General features: G+C 45.9%; 1 protein-coding gene across 1 annotated transcript in view; it reads right to left on the bottom strand.

Annotated features, from left to right (window-relative positions):
- The window catches only part of LOC103261879 (prostaglandin F synthase 1-like), a 22,582-nt gene extending 16,538 nt beyond the window's left edge, over positions 1 to 6,044 (bottom strand). The window contains exon 1 of the mRNA XM_008059470.1: positions 5,958 to 6,044. Coding sequence (XP_008057661.1) covers positions 5,958 to 6,044 — 87 coding nt within the window. The remainder of the gene's footprint in view (positions 1 to 5,957) is intronic.
- Between the last annotated feature and the right edge of the window lie 15,758 nt (positions 6,045 to 21,802).

The following is a 21,802-nucleotide window of genomic DNA, read 5'->3' as shown; positions in this document are numbered from 1 at the left end:
CAGGCAATCCACTCGCCTCAGCCTCCCAAAGTGCTGGGATTACAGGCTGAGCCACCGAGCCCTGCCACAGAATATTTCTATATACTAACAACAAGCAGACTGAGAACCAAACAAAAAACACAGTCTCATTCACAATAGCCACAAAAAAATAAAACACTTCAGTATCCATCTAACAAGAGGTGAAAGACCTTTATAATGAAAACTGCAAAATGCTACTCAAAGAAATCAAAGAAGAAACAAACAAATGGAAGAATATCCCATGCTCATGGATTATAAGAATCAATATCTTTAAGACGTCCATCCTACCCAAAGCAATCTACAGATTCAACGCAATCTCTATCAAACTACCAGCAACATTTTGTGTAGACCTAGAAAAGACAATACAGAAAAGTTAATATAGAAGCAAAAAAAGAACCCAAATAGCTAAAGCACTCCTCAGCAAAAAGAACATGTCTGGAGTCATCACACTTCCAGACCTCAAACTTTACTACAAGGGTACAGTAACCAAGACAGCATCTCACTGGTACAAAAATAGACACATACACCAATGGAACAGTACAGAGAATCCAGAAGTAAAACCACAGATCTTCAACCAAGTCATCTTCAACAAAGCTGACAAAAACAAATATTGGGGTAAAGATACCATGTTTAGCAAATAGTGCTGTGAAAACTGGCAAGCAGAAATGAAACTGAGCTCCACCTACCTAATTTCTAGTATACTAAAATTAATTCAAAATGGATCACGGACTTATATGTGAAATCCCAAGCTATAAGAATCTTAGACAAAAACTCAGAACAGGCAATGAATTCATGGCCAAGTTCTCAAAAGCAAATGCAGCAGAAGTTAAGACTGACAGGTGTAAACTTATCAGGCTAAAAAGTTTTTGCATAGCAAAAGAACTCACCAAGAGAGTAAAGAGATAAGCCACAGAATGGGAAGAACAATTTGCAAATTATGCATCCAACAAAGGCCTGATATCCAAGATCTACCAGGAAGTCAAATGAATTGACAGGAAAAAAAATAAAATAATCCGATTAAAAAACAGGCAAAGGACATGAACAGATACAAGCGTTGACAATTAACTACGCAAAGTCATTCTAGACTAAGTGCTCCATACCTCATTGCCCCGAATATCACCATGGTCACCCTCAAAGTACTCCCCCTTGGGAAGCTATGCACCGACACCAGTGCCTAGTTCACCTGTCAAAGCAATTTTGGAACTCTTTTTCTGCAATGGCCATCAGAGCTGTCGTCATATTACTGCTGGTGTCCAGAATGTCATCAAAAGGTCTTCCTTTCAATATTTTATTTAACTTTTTGTAAAGAAGAAAATCACTGGGGGTCAGCTCAAGTGAGTAGGGAGGTTGTTCCAATACAGTTATTTGTTTACTGGCTAAAAACTCCTGCACAGACAGTGCTGTGGGAGCTGGTGCATTGTTGTGATACAAGAGTCCCTTTGGGACTATTTTTGCACACACCTTTCTCATGCCAAGATTTTCAGCTAAGATTTCCCTAACTGTTTTTCTGTCAATGTGTATTTGCTCTGCTGTGCTTCTCAGTCAGCTCGTAATTTTTTTTTTTTTTTTTTGAGTTGGAGTCTCACTCTTGTCGCCCAGGCTGGAGTGCAGAGGCATGCTATGGCCACCACAGCCTTGACCTGCTGGGCTCCAGCCATCCTTCCTCCTCAGCCTTCCAAGTAGCTGGAACTACAGATGCACGCCACCACACCTGGCTAGTTTTTGTGATTTATTGTACAGATGAGGTCTCACCAAGTTGCCCAGGTTGGTCTTGAACCCCCAGGCTGAGGTAATTCTCTCACCTCGGCCTCGCGAAGAGCTGGGATTACAGGCTGAGCCACTACACCCAGCCCAGTCCATGATTTTGACATACAATTTGACAAATGTTTGCAATATTTTCGTCAGTTCTCTCATTACTGGCCATCCTGACCTCTCTTCATCAGTGGTGTTTTCTGTCCCCCTAGAAAAAGTTCAATCATCCGTTTGTACCCTGCCATTTCTTCATGGCATTATCCCCATACATTTGGATTAACACATCCCTGATTTTACTTCCACTCTTGCCAAGTTTAGTGTTTGTTGCTCTGATTTAAACTCTGATATTCTCATGAAGACAGTTCTGATGCCCATTCCAGAAAAAAGAGTTCCATAGTTGCTTTGACACGTGGACTAGGTGCTGGCATCGGTGCAGAGCTTCCCAAGGGGAGTACTCCGGAGGTGACCGTCATGATATCCAGCAATGAGGTATGGAGCACTTTTTCTAGGATGAGCTCGCAAACTTAATCGTCAGTCCACATACTTCTCAAAGGAAGACATTCAAGCAGCAAAAAAAATATGAAAAAATGCTCAACTTCACTAATGTCAGAGAAATGCAAATGGAAACTACAGTGACACACCTCCTCAACAAGGGTACCTGCACAATGAACATTTGTATACCTAACCCTGAATTGTACCCCACAATTTTAAAATTAAAAAAAATTTTTTTAAGTTAAAAAGATAACTGCAATGAGATACCACCTCACACTGGTCAGGACGGCTATCATTAAAAAGTTAAAAAAACAACAGGTGTTGGTGAGGATATGAAGAAAAAGGAACACTTCTACACAGCTGGTGGTAATGTAAGCTAATTCAACATTGTGGAAAGCAGTATGGTGTCTTCTCAAAGAACTAATAACTGAGCTTCCACATGATCTAGCAATCCCTCTTCTGGGAAAATTCCCAGAGGAATATACATGGCGCTACCCAAAAGACACCTACACATGTATGTTCATTGCAGTACTATTCACAGAAGCAAAAACGTGGGACCAACACAGATGCCCAACAAAAGTGGACTGGATAAAGAAAATGTGGGCGGGGTGCAGTGGCTCAAGCCTGTCATCCCAGCACTTTGAGAGGCCGAGGCAAGAGGATTGCCCGAGCCCAGGGGTTCGAGACCAACCCGGGTAACTTGGCAAGACCTCATCTCTATAATAAATAAAAAACAATTAGCCGGGCACACCTGTAGTTCCAGCTTCTTGGGAGGCTGAGGTGGAAGGATCTCCTGAGCCCAGCAGGTCGAGGCTGCGGTAGCCATGAGCGTGCCACCACACTCCAGCCTGGGCAACAGAGTGAGGCTCCAACTCAAAAAAAAAGAAAGAAAATGTGGTACGTGTACAGGATGGAATACTTTGCAAAATGATGTCCTTTTCAGCATGTGGAGACCATCATTCTAAGCAGACTCTCACAGAAACAAACAACAAAAAAGACAAACACCGCATGTTCTCACTCCCAATGGGCCCTAAACATGGGGCACATGAGCACAAAGGTGGGAACAACTGACACTCAGCACTGCTAGGTGGGGGGCGGGGGGGAGGTGAGGAGGAGGGGCACACAACTACCCACTGTGCCCAGCATGGGGTACCATGGGTGGGTACCACGTCCACTACCAGGAGGAGAGAGGGCTCACCAGAAGCCCAAGCCCCACCTGCACGCAATTTATTAAGTAGCCAATCCCCACACGGACCCCACAACTCTCAAAACTTAAAACAAAAGGCCAAAGTCACACCTCAGCCTCAGCCTACTCGGTGTGAAGGCAAAGAAGACGAAGACTTTCATGATGCGTCTCTTCCACTCAATGATTCGCAAACGTATTTTCTCTTTCCTATGATTGTCTCACGAATGTTATCTGTTCTCTAGCTTGCTTTATTGTGAGCATGCGGTCTACAGTACATAAACACGCACAATATGTGTTGATCAACTGTTTATGTTAGAGGTAAGGCTCATGGTCAAGGGACACGTGCCATATTTTCTTTTTTTTCTTTCTTTTGAGTTGGAGTTTCACTATGTTGCCCAGGGAGGGCAGTGGCACGCTCTTGGCCACCACAGCTTTGACCTGCTGGGCTCAGGAGATCCTTCCACCTCAGCCTTCCAAGTAGCCGGAACTGCAGGCACGCACTACCCTGCCCAGAATTGATAGTAAGCTATTAATTCTCAAGTTTTGGGGGAATAAAAATGTATACACTGACATTTGACTGCCTAGGGCCTGGCGCTCCTGACCTTCGGGTTGTTCAAGGATTAACTTACCTGAAGTACCACTTTTTGGCTAACAATTGGAAGTCAGTCCACAATACCCCACCTTCTCAGTTTCCGTTCCACGGGGCCCGGCGCGGCATCTGTGATTCTTTTCAGCCCTCACTCCCAGATCATCTCATTCAGCATTTACAAAACAAGCGCTTGTTGCGTGCCTCCCACGTGCCGCACATCTCACCCTCTAAAGTGACTAAAATCAGCACACTAGTTCTCCGTGCAAGAGGTTCTAGGAGGCTGACCCTTGGTCAGTGTCAGAGCTTCTGTGGAAAGTCTGAGAGGAAGGAACCCCAGAGCCAGGTCCAGGAACAGTCACACTGAGAGCAGCCTGATGCAGAAACAGAAGCCCAGAGGGCTGATTGCCACACGACCGAACAGGTGGTCTTCAGCACACACAGCACACAGGCCGCACGTCACCAGCTGGCATTGCCTGTGGCCAAAGTCCAGAGGGTGGCATATACACTGTCGGCCTCAAGGGTCAAGCAGCGAATGGTTTTGTGACTAAATCTGATTTTCTGCCCTAGCATTGTTTCTCAGACAATATACTTGGCAAACAAAGGAAAGCATAGCACACACCCTGGAACGCCTCTCGTTCCTGCAATGACTCAGTTAAACACACAGATTAGAGTATTAAGGAGGCATTATGTTCTATACATGATATTCTTATAACATCTGAATTTTAAGAACATGCACATATTTCTTTTATTCTTATAAGAGAGGGGATTATGAAATGGTTTGTTCTATCCTCTAAGGCATGTTCTGTCTTTAACAACAGTAATAAAAGTTGGATAGAATGTATGAAAGACCTTATGCTGAAGCTATCACCATGGATTAAATGGATACTCTTGCTATTAAAAAGAAACCGGCCCTGTCTCACAGACGTTATCTGTTGACATTTTATGTCATAATTCTCCCAAGGTTGGGCATATTGGTCTCTGTCATTTGGGGCAATCCCTGCAAAGCAACCCCGAAGTTGCTCCCCCCTCACTGTGACCAGAGTGTGACACTTAAAGTTCACGGCAGAGCTTTGTGTGGATGGGGAATAATGTGTTGGGGAGAGGCATGATTCAGGCCCTGGTATGACCTTAACCTCCTAAGCTTCCTTTCCTCATACCGAACGGTTGGAATAATGTGGCTTCTTATATAACAAAAGGTTTGGATGGTTGAAACTCTCTGGCAAACGCTTCCGGCCCCAACAGCCTCACAACAAGGCTGCTAGCCAGTCTTCACGTTGCCTTCCAGGTTCTCCTGGGACCTCTGCCCTTTATGTTTTTAACCAAGAGAGGAGCCGCCCTGTCCAGGACAAGATGAGGGCAGAGAGAGTGGCCTGAGCTTGGTTTGAGAATATAGAAATAAGGCCGGGCTCGGTAGCTCAGCCCGTAATCCCAGCACTTTGGGAGGCCGAGGCTTGTGGATTGCCTGAGCCCGCGGGTTCGAGACCCGCCCGGGCAACTTGATGAGACCTCGTCCCTACAATAAATCAAAAACTAGCCGGGCATGGTGGCGCATACCTGTAGTTCTGGCTACTTGGAAGGCTGAGGCGAAAGGATCGCCAGAGCCCAGCAGGTTGACACTGGGCTGGCCATGAGCATGCCATTGCACTCCAGCCTGGGCAATGGAGTGAGACTCCAACTCAAGAAAAAAAAAAAGAAGAAAGAAAGAATAATAAGCACTTAATTAGGAATGTTGTTAGAAATTAAAGACAGCCATGGAAAACACTCAGAAAATTTAGAAAGCATTTGATATATGTTAGAAAACAAGAAGAAGAAGACAAAAGAGAATTAACCCACAAAAGTATCAACCTATCCCTGGAGTCAACAACTTGTCACACCCAGTGCAAAAAAAGACATGACCTTTCACCCCTGGGGTCCACTTACATCTTCAGTAGCGTAAGTGCCAAATCCGAGCACTGGCATGCAGCGTCCATCATTCAGCTTCACGGAGTGACTGTGCTTGAGATCCATCATGGTCCACAGCCCAGTGAATCTGACTCAGCCTTTCTGGCTTTGCCTCCCTGAGAGCCAAGTAGCAGATAAGACTCTCCCACCTTTTTTATTTCTACCAGCCACAAGGTAGGAGGGACCAGTATTACAGGCCAATGATTACAAAATAGAGTTGAAATTAATCCACTGACTTCTAACTCTCTCCTGTCTCTGCATGCATATCGTAGCAGAACATGGTACAGAACTCTTTGAAGGCTCAAGGAGTTTGCATTTTCTCATCACCATTATTCACACTTGACTTCTAAGTTAAAAAAGGAATCATGCCAATGTGTCCTTGATAATAGCTGGTCAGTTCTGAACACTAATTTTTCTAGAGGACCAGAGTTAAGGTCCTCACCCTTCATTTCCTCATAAATCTTATCAAAAAGACCCAGTTCAGAATGTCATGAACAAAACTTGTCACCTGGCCCCAAGCAGATAACAAACTTCATTCTCAACACCCATCCCCACTTGTATTACATTCTTCCCTTATATCAAGGCCCCAATCAATTTTCCACTTATCTCCATCTTATTTTCTTAAATCTCTTTTGCAAGAAAAACTTGCCAGAGGTCGTGGATAAACTCCTGAATTCTTGCCTTCGTTTCAGCTACTGTCTCTTTCTGGAACAGCCAACTCTAGCTCTGTCTTGTTTCCAGAGGCTTCTGACCTCTTATTTATTCGAAACACGCCTGGTCCAACCTCACATCCTTTACAACTCTTTCTATGACCTCCCTGGATGCGGTTGATCACCCTTTCTTGTATGACCTCTATTATTAATACTAAAACTTCTACTATGCAGTTCAAATAGCCACATTCATGAAATTACACTTTCCGCTGAAAAGGAGTTTCTGCCAAGTAAACCATGAAGTGGTGTTTTGTTTAATGTTATCATCATGCCATGCTTCCTCCAACCTGTGTTTGTACCTCAATCCTGCTGCTTCTTCAATTTCCCAATCTCATTAAAACAACTCTATTCTTTCTACCGTGAAGATCAGCATCAGGGGAATCATTGCTGTCTTTTCTGACTCTCTTCTCCTATTGAGTATAAACTCTGTGAACAAGTCCTGCCACGCTGGCCTTCAAAATTTGTACCCAGATCTGATTACATCTCACTACCTCTGCTACAGTTATCTTGTTCCAAGTCATCTTGTCCCTTGCATTAGTTAGTAAAACAACTAGTGTGCTTCCTTCTGACCTCACCAACCTGCAACCTACTCTACACACAGCAACTCATTAGCCCCTGTTACTACCCCATCTATCACAGAGTAAAAGTCAAAATCCTTGTGGTAGCCTAGAGGGCTCTCCATGGCTTCCTGACCTCTTTTCCTAATCCTGCTGTTCCAGAACATGCTGGGGTGCCCTTGCTGGGAGGAGAGTGCCCTAAGAGTCCCTCTGCCCCAATCCTCTTCTCTCAAATTCCAGCAGGGCTTGCCTCCTCCATCCTTCAGGACTTTTCCAAAATGTCCCTGTCTCGGTGAGGGTTCCCTGATTGCATTCCTTGTAGTTTCACTTTTTCTTACATGTCTTCATATTCTGTCTCTCACCCTGCTTTTCCTTCCATGACATGATCTTCCTTCTGTCCATTCATGATACTCCTTTCATGTCTGGGGCATAATAAGCTTGAAATGCTCTTGAGAGACTTTCAAGCAGATATTCTGAGTACAAAATTTCAGATTCTAGTCTGGATTTAGGGGAGAAGGGTTGAACTCGAATTATTAAAGAGTGGTTATATTTAGGATGGTATTCCAAGTCCTACTGATGGTATTCCAAGTCCTGAGAATGTCTGTGGTCATCAGGAAGTCTCACTCCCTGAAGACAGAAACAAGACCAAAGATGACACTGGATAAAAAGTTGTATGCACCCCAATAGTTAAAAGTGATGGAATTGAGAAGAAATCAGTAAAAGAGAGACAGAGACAGAGAAGGAGGAGGAAGACCAAGAGAGGAATGTCATGGAAGCCAAGTAAAGACAGTGACTTTAGGAGAATAAAGTGTCAATAGGGACAGATCCTGCTGGTAGATTAAGCAAGCCAAGGACTGAAAAATAACTGTTAAATTTAGCAACATAAAAACCATTGGTGACCGTAACTAGAACATTTTAGTGGAGTCATGAGGGAAAAATACCCAGTGGAGTGAGTTTAAGAGACAGTGGGAATTCAGTCCCATGACTACAGGCAAATCTTTCTCATCACATTTTCTTATGCACACTTGACTAAGATAAAAAAGGAATCATGCCAATGTGTCCTTGATAATAGCTGGTCAGTTCTGAACACTAAGTTTTCTACAGGACCAGAGTTAAGGTCAAGGTCCTCACCCTTCATTTCCTCATAAATCTTATCAAAAAGACCCAGTTCAGAATGTCATGAACAAAACTTGCCACCTTGCCCCAAGCAGACAGATAACAAACTTCATTCTCAACACCCATCCCCACTTGTATTACTTTTTTCCCTTATATCAAGGCCCCAATCAATTTTCCACTTATCTCCATCTTATTTTCTTAAATCTCTTTTGCCAGAAAAACTTGCCAGGGGTCATGGATAACTCCTGTATTCTTGCCTTCGTTTCAGCTATTGCCTCTTTCTGAAACAGCCAGAATTAAACTGGGAAAGTAAAGACTAGTGGGGCAGAAGCTGGAAGGCATTTCTTTGGATGAAACAACTCACATGACAGCAAAGAAGGTCAAGGAGGCAAGTGACCAGAGCAGAGGTTGTGATGTCTATGAGGATATTGGAAACACCCGGAAGGATGGCAGAAGTACTACTGCAAAATCTTCCAGAATGAGGTGTCGAAATCTAGCAGTGATTAGGGGGTGGATGACTTAGTGACTACCACAAGGAAAGGAAGTACGAAAGGCAGGTGTTTTTTTGTTTTGTTTTGTTTTGTTTGTTTTTTGAGTTGGAGTCTCACTCTGTCGCCTAGACTGGAGTGCAGTGACATGCTCCCGGCCACCGCAGCCTTGACCTGCTGGTCTCCGGCGATCCTTCCGTCTCAGTCTTCCAAATAACTGGAACTACAGGGAAAGATGGGTACTTTTAAGAAACTGGAAGGAGGTTGGCTAGAAGAGCCAATGAGGAGAAGGAGACACCAGTCCCCCACCCCATGCTCCCTAGAAAGATGGAGGGAGGCAACCAGCTCCTCCTCTTAGGAGCACTGCTGGAAGAAGAAAACAAAAAAGCATCCTCAAGGCAAGCCAGAAGTTTAAATTGGAGAGAAAGGGGATTGGCATGGGCTGGAAAGTTAACAGAAATGGAGGATTTGGGATTTCGTGGCGAGATATATCAAAAGGGTTTCAGAATTAGGGGAAGTGTGAAAAATAGTCGGAAAAGTAGAGGAACAAGATTCTCTAGCAATGAACCTGGAGCCCTGGGCCCCTTGGACGCCTGACATGCATAGGGGTAAAGAATACAGGGCCATTATCCCTGAGGATGTCCTGGCAGGACATGGTGCTGAAGTGTGAGCCATGAAGTGGGGTGGTGGAGGCTTTGGGGCTTTCTAGGAAGATGAGGAGCTCTGGAAATGTTTACTGCCTCCTGACTGTCAACAAATTTTTAGCCTAAGGGACAGAGGACTCAGCCCATACAGTGAAACTCAACCCAGTCACAGCTGGAGAATTGATCGAATGAAGGATTTTTTTTTTCTCTTATAATAACATTCTTTCTAAGTGAAACACATGCCATCTTGCAAGGTGGGGTTAGGGTAAATGCTATGTGGCTTCTATTTCTATCTTGCAGCTTGGAGATTCAAGAAGGGAAATTGACAAAAAGAAGCAAGAAATCAAGATCACGAACTCTGTCTTCTTCCCATGGAGGTGAAGGCCCTTGATGTTTGATCAAGCACCAGAAGGGAGTGAGCGTTGCCACATCGTGACTGGTGCCCGGGACAGATGCCAAGCAGAGGAGTGTCTGTGTAGAAAAGCCTCTGGGGAGACAGGAGAGAGAAAGAGGAGGAGGATAATCCTCTCATAGAATTTGCACCTGGGTAGGAGGCTGAGCCAGGATGAGTAAGCAATGTTCAAAACTACACTGCGTCAGATGGTTTTATGGAAGCCATGAGAAACTGTGGGGTGGTGGCAAGGATAAAAGACATGTTGAGAGAAAGAGCCCTCCCTGGAATCAAGAAGACGGTTTCGGTGTCAGCTTCTTCTGTATACCGAGTGCTTCCCAAGGATTCTCACGACCTAGTGCTTATCACGGAGGGGTGTTTTCATTCACCTGAAGGAAGTTTCGGTCAGTGCATGCACTTTGGCCACATGGGTGAAGGGTCACAGCAGCTCAGCTGTCCCTCAGAGCGAGTGTTCGCTGGAAGAGACCTGCACTGTCAAGTGTCTGTGGGATAGTTCACCTGACTCCAGGAGAAAAGGAAGCATGGATGGGGTCTTCCTGGACATCCCCCAGAGCATCTCAATACACATTCAGTCACAACCCTGAGAATCTTACAGTTAAAAAAGTAAAAGCAGTAAATACATTTTTACAGGGAAAGATTTTTCTCAGTGCAATTCTTAGCATTCACACACTCGCACACAGTTTCCGATCTACTCTCCTTAGCCAGCGGCCCTTACCAAACCTTGGCCTGGGCCCAGCAGCGGGTAACTGGGGGCGGGAGGGAGAGAAGAAGGAGAGACAAGAGACCCAGCAGGGATGTCCCTCATTACATGAACACCGATCTGCAGCCCTGCTTGAGGGCCATTCCTTTGTTGCCATTGAAAGGTAGCGCATGCTACCTCAGGGCTGACATTTGTTATTTTGCTTTACCTTTTCTGGCTTGCATGCCACTCCGACACCCTTGTGGGGGCTGTTAGAACCCAGGGAAGATTTCCCCTTTGCTCTCTGAAGGTTCTCTGAAATCTCAACCGGCAAAAAGCAGGTTAATAGGAGAAGAGGCGTATACATGTTCACATGCATAGACAGAACCACAGCGTGACTGCTTCCACCTCCCAAGGGCTTCAGAAGCTTGTGTCCCCTCTTGGAGTTTCTGAAATAATGAGGACTCAGAACGTGGCCAGAGAAAGGTTATGGTGTCACGTCGGGCTGTAGTGGCAAGACAGGTTATGGGAAGGAGAGGACAGGAGGCCTGGCAGTAAGGGAGAACACTCCAATCCCAAGCCCCCAACTGACTGAGCAGACCCCCGTTTGGCCCAGGGGACCCCTGGGATACCCTGAACACTGCGTTCCTGGCCATGAGAGGATAGGAGGCCAGCTACCTGTCAGGCCGTCTCTTCCTTACTCATTTTCACTATGCTTATTTCCCGAGGAGTAGAGGAACCAGCTCTAGAAACCCAGAGGCAAATGACTCCTTCCCTCAGCACCTTCAGCCAGTGGTCTGAGCCTCAGTAAGACTCTCTCCCCCTTCACAGTTTCCACATGACATCTTCTGGGTTTCAGGACACATTCCTTCCTGATAAGAGACCACTGACCACAGACGGTCCAGCCAGGTTCCAAAGGGTGAACAGCCAGTGTTTTCCTGCCTTCTGTTCCACCTTTTAACAACAGACGACCAAAAACCTCACTCCCGGATCATGCTGCATCGACATTTTTTGAACATATGCCCCGAGGAGAGGCCAGAATCTCGATTGCACATCTTCATGCTTCTCCTCTCATGAACACGCAGGACTCTTAAAGCTTCGGCATAAATTCCTGTCTTGGGCCTCCCTCCCTCCAAGTGCCCGTTGCCAACTTCTGTCAGAGGCTACGCTCCCCAGCCTGTCAGAATGGCCACCTTGCAGGCTGCAACCCTTCATAAAAAAACAAAGTTCTCAGGCAACCCCTTCAAGTCCCCTCCCACTATGGGAGCTTTTCTGTCTTCTCAATAAATCCTACTTTCTTACCTTCAAAAAAAAAATCTCTGTTTCAAAGTATGAGCCTCATCATTCTTCAGTTGACACCAGCAAAGTCGGTCTTGTTTTTTGTTTGCTTGTTTTTATTTTTTTTTTAACTATTTTATTTTTAAAATGTGAGATACAAAGGAGGATTGGGTACATACATGGTCATAAAAGATAGACAAGTGGGCCTCATCAGACTGAAAGTTTCTGCAAAACAAAGGAAACCATCAAGAGAGTGGAGAGAGTCCACGGAATGGGAAAAAAATATTTGCCAACTGTATATCTGACAAAGGCCTAACGTCTAGGATCTACAAGGAACTCAAGCATGCCGAAAAGAAAAAAGCAAACAACCCTATTAAAAAATGGGCAAAAGATATGAATAGACACTTCTCAGAAGAAGACGTACAAGCAGCCAACAGATACAAGAAAAAATGCTCAGCCTCACTCATCATCAAAGAAATGCAAATTGAAACCACACTGAGACACCTCCTCACTCCAGTCAGGATAGCCATCATCAATAACTCAAAAGCAACAGATGCAGCGAAAAGGGAACACCTTTACATGGCTGGTGGGAATGTAAACCAGTACAGACTATGTGGAAAACAGTGAGGTGGTCTTGTCATGTAGAGAAAGCCTCACAGGAAGCAGCCCTCAGAGAGAACAGGTGGCAAATGTTTCTTTCAGACCTTCAAAGGCATCTGGCTCTCAGTTCATCTTTCTTGGATCTGGATTGAGGGCCTCCGAGAAAGCCTGGCTGCATGCAGAGTCTACAGATACAAATCTCCCCACAAAACCCAGCTCTACAAGGCTACTTATGTTTGCAGGCCCTGTGAACAGCCACTTCAAAACATAGCCAATAAGTATATCTTGGAGTGAAATATTTGGGTTTCCTTCAGGGAAAAAGTCATTTTTTCCTCCCTCTTACGAAGTTCAGTAATTTTAGTCCATAAAACAGACAGATTATAAGGGGGAAAAAAAGGCATACAAATTTCTTTCTTTTTTTTTGAGTTGGAGTCTCACTCTGTTCTCCAGACTGGAGTGCAGTGGCCGCTCCCAGCCACCGCAGCCTCAACCTGCTGGGCTCCAGCGATCCTTCCACCTCAGCCTTCCAAGTAGCTGGAATTACAGGCATGTGCTACCACGCCCGACTGATTTTTTTTTTTTTTTTTTTAATTGTAGAGATGAGGTCTCGCTGCCCAGGCAGGTCTCGAACCCGCAGGCTCAGGCAATCCACGCACCTCAGCCTCCCAAAGGTGTGGGATTACAGGCTGAGCCACCGAACCTGGCTACAAATCTGTATCTATGGACATGGACACAAGAATCCCACAAACTCCCACAGAGGCCAAGAAAGGTCAATGTCTGAAGCTTTTATAGCATCCTGAGGCTACAGAAACAACAGGAACTTGAGGTCTGCCTAGGGGAGCTGGGGTCACATGAAGGAGACCAGAGCATAAGCTGACAAGGTCCTTGTGTTCTTGGCTTGTGTACAAGGAACCAAGCCTATACGCCCTCATTTCGAAGCAGATGTGATGTAGGGAGCAGACAAGCACTGCCACTGTGGCAGGCCTTGAGTAGCCCAGGCTTGTAAACAACGGTCTCGCCTGGAAGCTCTGCATTCTAGCCAAAGGCAGGCTGTGAGGAATGCAGCCTGCTACACGAGGCAGTGTCTTGAATGCCCACACATCCAGGTGCACATAGTACAGATAAAGTCTTAGCTACAAAAATAAAGCCCTAGGTACAAAAAGATAAACACAGAACAGCTCGCCTTCTAGTAACAACATCATTCCACTGTGGTTCGCTCATCTCCCCTAACCTTGATTTGTTACTTTATAATAAAGCAAAGCGACATGATGTCAACCACACTTGGCCCGAATGCCTGGCCCAAAAGCTGATACTGCTTGTTTTTACAATAATCCCTTGTACAGCCTTGCCCTAGTTTTGCCCTATATGAGAAGCATGCTAAGTAATAGATGGGCTCTCACCTATTGAGGAGAGATATCTCTCAATACTGCTGTCTCTTGTCTTTCTTTCTCATTCCCTCCCCTCACCTCAAGCCCTGCTGTGTGGAGGCTGGACCTCTGCAAGTGGCGCTCAAACAGGGACCTGAGTACTGGGGATTGCATTGGTTGGAGAGGAACCCTCGAGGAGCCTGGCTTTTCTTGTGCAGCATTCATTGAGTAAGTACCGAGGGAAAAAGATTAATCATTGGGAGTAAAACATGGGACATTTACATTCTAAGGAATGCCCTCTCTTTGTGCAGATGTTTAAATCTATGTTGAAAGCTAGAGGAACTAAGGTTACAGATAGGCAGTTGGATAGATTTTTACAGTTTATAGAGGAAGTGTGTCCCTGGTTTCCTGAGGCTAGGATGGTTAACTTGACTACTTGGGAAAAAGTGGGCAATCATTTGAAGAATTTTTATCAAGTGCACGGTCCTGAAGCCGTGCCAGTAGATGCCTTTTCTCTGTGGAATCTAGTAAGGGATCGCTTGGAATCCTCTCATGAACTTCATAGAGCAGAGCAGATTCTTCCATCGCTGTGAGGCTCCCTCTCAGCCCCTGCCTTAGGGTCCAGCAGGGATGGGAAGGATTTTTTCCCTGGAGATTTTCAGCAGGAGCTGGATGAGGCTGCTGCTCAATATCATAATGATAAGATATTTGTGGCCACCCGAGCCTCTGTGACCATGTCTCCTGTGCCTCCAGGCCTGCCTATGAAAGAGGCCAAGTCCTCCACTCCTTCTTTATCTTCTGATATTTTTGCTCAACTTATGGGTTTGCTTACTGTTTTAGCTAAAAAGTGCTCAGTTTCAGAGGAGGAGGTGCCTTTGTGTCGCACTTTGAATTCAAAAGAGGAAGTGGCTTCAATACTGGCGTATCGTTCCTCAATTTCTAAGGAGGAGATCTCTCCCAGAGATGGCAAGGGCTCCCCCTGGGTCTCAGGGACCCCTCACTTGGCACCGACCAGAATCTTGCTCGTGGGTTCTGGATCCGAGCCTTCTCCTTTTTTGGCTCCCATCCATCCAAACTCAGCTGCCCGAAGTTAGGAGGCATCTGGTGCATCTCTCCCCTTTACAGAAGGCTGTTCAGTCCGCCTTGCTGCCAGGAGATGATTTGGGAGGATTTCACGCCTATCTGGTAAAGACTACAGGCCTTTATGAACAGGGAAGGGAGGTCTGAGAGTATCAGACTTTGTCTCTCAAGTCCCGGAAGGACCTTAAGACTGCTGTGGCACAGTATGGAGCTACAGCACCATTCACATTCGCTATGCTGGAAACCATTTGGCAAGAAACTTTGACTACCTCTGATTGGCATATGGTTGCAAAGGCATGTTCACCGGGCAGGGACTATCTGTTATGAAAGACAGATTTCTGGGATAGCTGCAAAGAGCAAGCTGAGAGAAATAGAGGAGGTGAGCTGGATATGGTTAATTTGGACATGCTTTGGGGCCAAGGAGTATACTCCTCCCAAGAGGCGCAGATCCTATATCCCCAAGTTGCGTGTGGTCAGATCAGTGGAGCAGCATCGAGAATATGGCACCAACTACCGTCAGCTGGAGTTAAGACAGAGCAGCTCTCCAAAATACGTCAGGGACCTGACGAGCCCGACCAAGACTTTGTATCTAGACTGCTGCAAGCTATGGGTCGATTGGTGGTAGACGGAGAAGCAGGAACTCTTTTGGTAAAACAACCGGCCTGTGAAAATGCTAATTCCGCCTGCCAAGCGGTCATTGGCCCTACCGTAAGAAGGGAGATCTGTCAGATTATGTTCACTTCTGTGCTGACATTGGTCTGCCTGTATGCAGGGGATGGCCATGGCTGCAGCTTTGCAAGGCACTCCTCCCCATAAAATGTTTAATGTGGTGAAATCTAGCAATGGAGGAACCCGAGGCGCTTGCTTCAATTATGGGCGAATGGGTCATTTCGGCAGGGGATGCCCCACTCGTAGTCCCAATTCAGGGCCACCCCCTGGAAGGGGCCATCCTACATCTGTGGGCCCACAATGCAGACGGGGAATCCACTGGGCTAATGAATGCCACTCCAAGACGGATGCAAACGGAAATCCCCTGTCGGGAAACTTCCAGAGGGGCCGGGCCCGGGCCCCTCAAACAATTGGGGCTATGTCCATCTAGCCCCCCCAGCCCACGCCCGGCTCATCTCCTCAGGGAAGTCACCCACCCAATGGGTCGGCGATCTCTACCGCGCCACCCCAGGGAGTGCGGACTGGACCTCAGTTCCTCCTCCCACCTCGTATTAACCCCAGAGGTGGGTCCACAAGCCATTCCCACATAGCAGTCTTTCCCTAATGGGCTTCCAAGTCCTCCCCAGAGTCATCGATTCTGACAACACTGGTGAAATTAAAGTTATGGGAAATGCTCCTTGGAATATTATTACTCTTACTGCAGGCATGAAAATTGCCCAACTGGTGTTACTCCCATTGAGAAAAATGGGACGTATTGTCTCCTCACAAAAGCGAGGGACTAATGCTTTTGGCTCTTCTGATCATGCCTATTGGGTGCAGGCCATTGGGGAAAAGCAACCTGAGTATTCTTTGCATATAGAAGGCAAGAGCTCCCGGGGTTTATTAGATACAGGGGCCTATGTCTCTGTCATTAGTCAGGTTCACTGGCCAAATTCTTGGCCTCTTCAGGAGGCTATGACATCTTTGCAAGGTATTGGACAGTCCAAATCTCCATTACAAAGTAGCCAGTTACTTAGGTGGACAGATAATGAAGGTCATGAAGGAATCTTTCATCCTTATGTACTTCCCTTTCTACGGCTTAATCTCTAGGGACGAGATGTCCTCCAAGCTATGGGCGTGTTACTTTACAGCCCCAGCCCTCTGGTCACTTCTCAAATGTTTAATCAAGGATTTTTACCAAACCAAGGATTGGGAAGGTTTAATCAAGGAAGACAGTACCCCTTAACTCCCCCCATAAAAAACGGGAGGTTTTGGTTTAGATCACCCTGAGGCTTTTCACTAGTGGCCACTGCTTCTCCTGAGCCCCATCAGGAAACTGCTGAGGCCATTACTTGGTTATCCAAGGATCCTGTATGGGTGGAGCGGTGGCCACTCTCTAAAGAAAAGCTTGCTGCGGCAACAGCGCTTGTTCAGGAGCAGCCGCTAGCCGGACACAATGAGCATCCCAACAGTCCTTGGAACACTCCTATCTTTGTAATTAAGAAAAAATCAGTGAAGTGGTGTTTACTACAAGATTTACGGGCAGTGAATCACTCCATGGAAATTATGGGGCCTCTGCAGCCCGGCCTGCCCTCGCCAGTGGCCATCCCTGCTGACTATCACTTGTTTGTTACAGACTTAAAGGATTGTTTTTTCACTATTCCACTTTTCCCTCAGGACCGTAAATGTTTTACTTTCTCTTTGCCTGCTATTAATTTTCAGCAATCAGCTCAGAGATTTCAATGGAAGGTTTTACCCCAAGGCATGGACAATAGTCCCACATTATGTCAAACTTTTGTGGTCAAGGATCTCAGGCCTGTCCGATCATGTTTTCCTGAAGCCTACAGCATTTATTACATGGATGACATCCTTGTTGCTCATCCCGATCCAGAACAACTTCAGACTGTGTCAGGGTTTAAGAACAAGATGAAAAATGGCTTCCCACTCTCGGTCTGTCCTTACACTTAGGCTCGTTGTTGAAGGGGAACTATGTTTGTCAGCCTCGTGGGCAGCTTCCTTCCTCCACAGGGGTCAGGACCCGAAGTCAGTCAGTTGTTCTCTACTGCAGTGACCATGGGCACACAGTCATATAACAAGAAAAGCAAACTTAGAAACAGCAGATTTGTTCATTTCTAACCATGGCTGCAATTTGGCAAGGCTCAGATCTGTCTCTTCCACGGCTTTTACCCCGTGGCCCTATATTAATTTTATAAAGGTGGTTTCACTATGGGTCCAGTTCGTTAAAAAGCCATGAAAGCAGCCAGAGGTCATTGTTTTCTTCTTTCGTAGGTCTAGACTTTAGGTAGATAAGGAAACCAGAGAACAATTTCATCCTGAACTTTAAGAGGGGTAGGGGATTGAGAGAAATTAGGTAGGGAGAAGGGAAGAAAAAAACAAATCGTTCTCCTTTACGGATCTGTCCGGTCTTAATGGAGACAGGGGAAAAGTCATTTCCAGTGCCTGTCGGTCTCTAAGGGCCTTTAACTCAAAATACTCAGTACACCAGGGAGCTATATTGTGCTTCAGTGTCAGGCTGATTTCCCTGATTTTCCTGGACATTAATCTCTCCTAGATCCAACAAGGCAGAGGCGGGAGGCCCTTGAGAGATCCTGTGTGCATCCTCTGTTTACTCCACTCATGTAGATTTCCTCCACAGATGCAAATCTCCCCAACCAAGGACAGCATCTCAGAGCTATTCCTGTGTCTGGAACCCCTCGGAATAGCCATAGCCTGATATGCCAAAGAAGTAGATTTGGAGCGGCATATTTTGCTTTCCTACATCCTGCACGACAGTGTGTCTGGAGATCCTCAGCCATGGTCCCACCTGACGCCACTTGGGAGGCTGGATACCAGCCTCAGAAACGCTGGACGAGAGCTTCAGAAAAAAAAGAAAGAAAAATTTTAAAAATCATCGCCGCTGGCCTCGGTGACTCAGCCTGTCATCCCGCGCCTTTGGGAGGCTGAGGTGAGTGGATGGCCTGAGCCCGCGGGTTCGAGACCCGCCTGGGCAGCGAGACCTCATCTCTACAATCAATCAAAAACTCAGCCGAGCGTGGTAGCGCGCGCCTGTAGTTCCGGCTACTTGGAAGGTGGAGGCAGAAGGATCGCCAGAGCCCAGCGGGTCGAGGCTGCGGTGGCCGGGAGCGGCCGCTGCACTCCAGTCTGGGTGACAGAGACTCCGACTCAAAAAAAAAAAAAAATCATCGCCCCATAATATGAGCCTCTTTCCAATCAGCTAGTACCAAAACAAAGTACTTGTGCCACTCAAAGCAAGTACAGCAAGCTAGCTTTGTGTTGTTAGCAGTTCTAACTTGCCATCAAAGTCCTGGGTCACTGTGAGTCAGCAATATTTTTTACACAGAAAAAAACAAATCATTCTCCTTTACGGATCTGTCCAGTCTTAATGGAGACAGGGGGAAAGTCATTTTCCCTATCATTTACCCTCCACAGAGGATGGAGTTCAGGCTACCAAAACACTTTTAGATAATCACACCAGATGGGCATGAATGCTTTAATGGGGGGTGGAGTGAAGGAGAAACGTCCTCAGGGAGCGTTCTCATGGCAAACTCTCTCAACACTTTTAACGTTTTATCTAAAATCTCATTCGAGGAATCTCCACAAACAGTCCCCATCTGTCCTTGAGGACGAAGCCACCCAACCCACTCTACAGACACAGATGGTGGCAAGCCGTGGGCGTGTGGCTGGGCTTGCTTTGGCACCAACGTGCATTTTTCGCCAGAGGCGATCAGGATATGCCACCCCGAAGTATGCCACTGTGTCATAAGAATTACTTTCAGTTGAGGATGAAACCCCCGTCTGCCTGAAAGCAGAGTCTCCCAAAAGAGCTCCCAAAAAACCCTCAATTACCACACATCTCCTCCCTGGGAGTAACTCTAATATTATCTTCCCAGAAAGATAAAGTGAGCACCACACCCAGATATCGGTCATGGACAATCATATCTCCCGTGCATTCTCTGAAGGGCCCAGTCACCTCCCACAAAGTCTGTTGTATTTCTTTTGCAAGTGCTTTTCTCTTCTGTGAGGGAAAAGGGGAGACCTTCCCTGTGGCCCTCTGAAGGTTCACTGAAAAGTCAATTGGCCACAGGCAGAGGAATTGGAGACGAGACATACAAATTCATTTAACATATATACAAGGGGGTCTTCAGAATGAAGACACAAATACACAGGGGAAAGTCTCCATCTTTATTCTTAGACTCAACAGAAATGAAAAAATAATAGGTCGCTTGCCTGGTGTGTGTGGCAAGTTGAGATACAACAAACAAATACGTTTGCGTCATAAGGTCATCAAAAAGGAGATGGGAGAAAATCTCAAATCCACCTCCTGAGGAGTTTAACTGGTTTTGGAGTGGGCCAAAGAGTAGAAATTATTGATTGGCTGTAGGTTTCAGGGTGAAGCCGTAGGACCAGAAGAGGAAGAAACTCTTCTCACGCCGATTCTGTTCCTCTGTGGGAGTCTTCAGACTGTTCCACTGGAATTCAGGATCTGGAAAACCTCATGAGTGATTCTTTTTAAAAAGCCTTATAATTAGAATGTCAGAAATCCTATCTACAAAAACAATGGGGAAGCAAGAAGTCAGTATCTAGTGACTCTTGGTGAGCACCTAGGGTCGAAAAGTCACAGCCTAGGGTCGAAAAGTGCAGCCTAGGGTCGAAAAGTCACCTCTCAGGTATACTGTGCATAGGTGAGCGTAACTAAAGTCTAGAATTTTTCACCTCTGCACAATGCACCTATGTAACCAGAAGCTATTTGTACCCCCTAAAGCCATAGAAGGGAAGGAAGAGCGGGGAGGAGGAAGGGGGGAGGGAGGGGGAAGAGAAAGAAAAGAAGGAAGAAAGAAAAAGAAAAGAAAGATAGTTTCTTCACAAAACCTTTAAAAAAACGAAACCTGATTAATGTTTGAATATAACTATATTTCTGTCCAGAATTCTTGTTAGCCCTATGAGGACATCAGAAATATGATCAAACAGGCAGAAATCTGTGTCTACATAAACAAACGAATAGCACTAGAAGGAAGATAAATACAGGGAAACATAACATTCAAAAAATAAAAATAAAAAGCAGGTATACTTCTCCATAGGTCTCCTTTTATGACTTCCATTAGCAGTTTCAATATTTTTTCATGAAGAGCTCACACATTTCTTATTAAATGTATTCTTGGATTTAAAAAAGGCCAGGCTCCGTGGCTCAGCCTGTCATCCCAGCACTTTGGGAGGCCAAGGCGAGTGGATGGCCTGAGCCTGCAGATTCGAGACACACCGGGGCAACTTGGCAAGACCTCGTCTCTACAATACATCAAAAATTAGCCGGGTGTGGTAGTGCACACCTGTAGTTCTGGCTACTTGGAAGACAGGTGGAAGGATTGCTGGAGCCCAGCAGGTTGAAACTGCGGTGGCCGGGATACGTGCCACTGCCCTCCAGCCTGGGTGGCAGAGTGAGGCTCCAACTCAAAAAATAAAAAAAGAAATACGATCAAACAGAAAGGATATCCTCTAATGCCGGTAGACCAAGTGGAGAAATCCAGCAAGACCTCTCTGTCTGGAGACTCTCGTGCCTCTTCCTTCTGGGTGTGGGGCAGGCTGGAATGGGGGTCTTATGGCCGGCCGTCAAACGAGGTAGGTCACATCACTTCTTTATGGTGAGTTCTTACACAGAATATTTTTAAGTTTGACGGCTAGCTTTGGGGAAAGGGGACCTTGGTTTTATGATCCACCTTGGGAATGAGAGATTCTAGTTTACAGGGCTAGCTTTAGAAGAGAACGGGACTGAGAGACACGAGGGCAAGAGAAGGTCAGAGAAACACTTGCTTCCGAGGGCTTCATTCTGGGGGCTTGTCCTATCCTACGCCTCAGAGGACCCACCACCCTCTCTCTAGGTCCCATTCACAGAGTTCCCCTTCCCTCGGGTCTTCAGAAACGACTGGACTGCAGTGGGAAACACCTGCTATTATGATGCTGGAGAAGTTGTTGATTAAACAATAGTCCCTGAACAGTGATGTTATTTGCACATTTGCTTCCTGATATTTTCAATGAAAACCTCAGAAACACAAGAAAAAAGAGCTTTCGTGAACAGAATGGTTTAAGTATTAATAGCCCCATTTTATAAACCTCTTTTCAACCAGCTGTTGCCAAAACAAAACCTATGCAGAGAACCAGTCCTGTGCTGTTAGCAGTTACAATTTACCATCAAAGTCCTCTGATCACTGTGAGTCAGCAATATTTTTCAA

Source organism: Carlito syrichta, unplaced genomic scaffold (genome assembly GCF_000164805.1).
Source record: "Carlito syrichta isolate Samal-C Ts95f unplaced genomic scaffold, Tarsius_syrichta-2.0.1 Scaffold304147, whole genome shotgun sequence".
NCBI classification, from domain to species: domain Eukaryota; kingdom Metazoa; phylum Chordata; class Mammalia; order Primates; family Tarsiidae; genus Carlito; species Carlito syrichta.
This window is presented reverse-complemented; position numbering and strand designations above follow the sequence as displayed.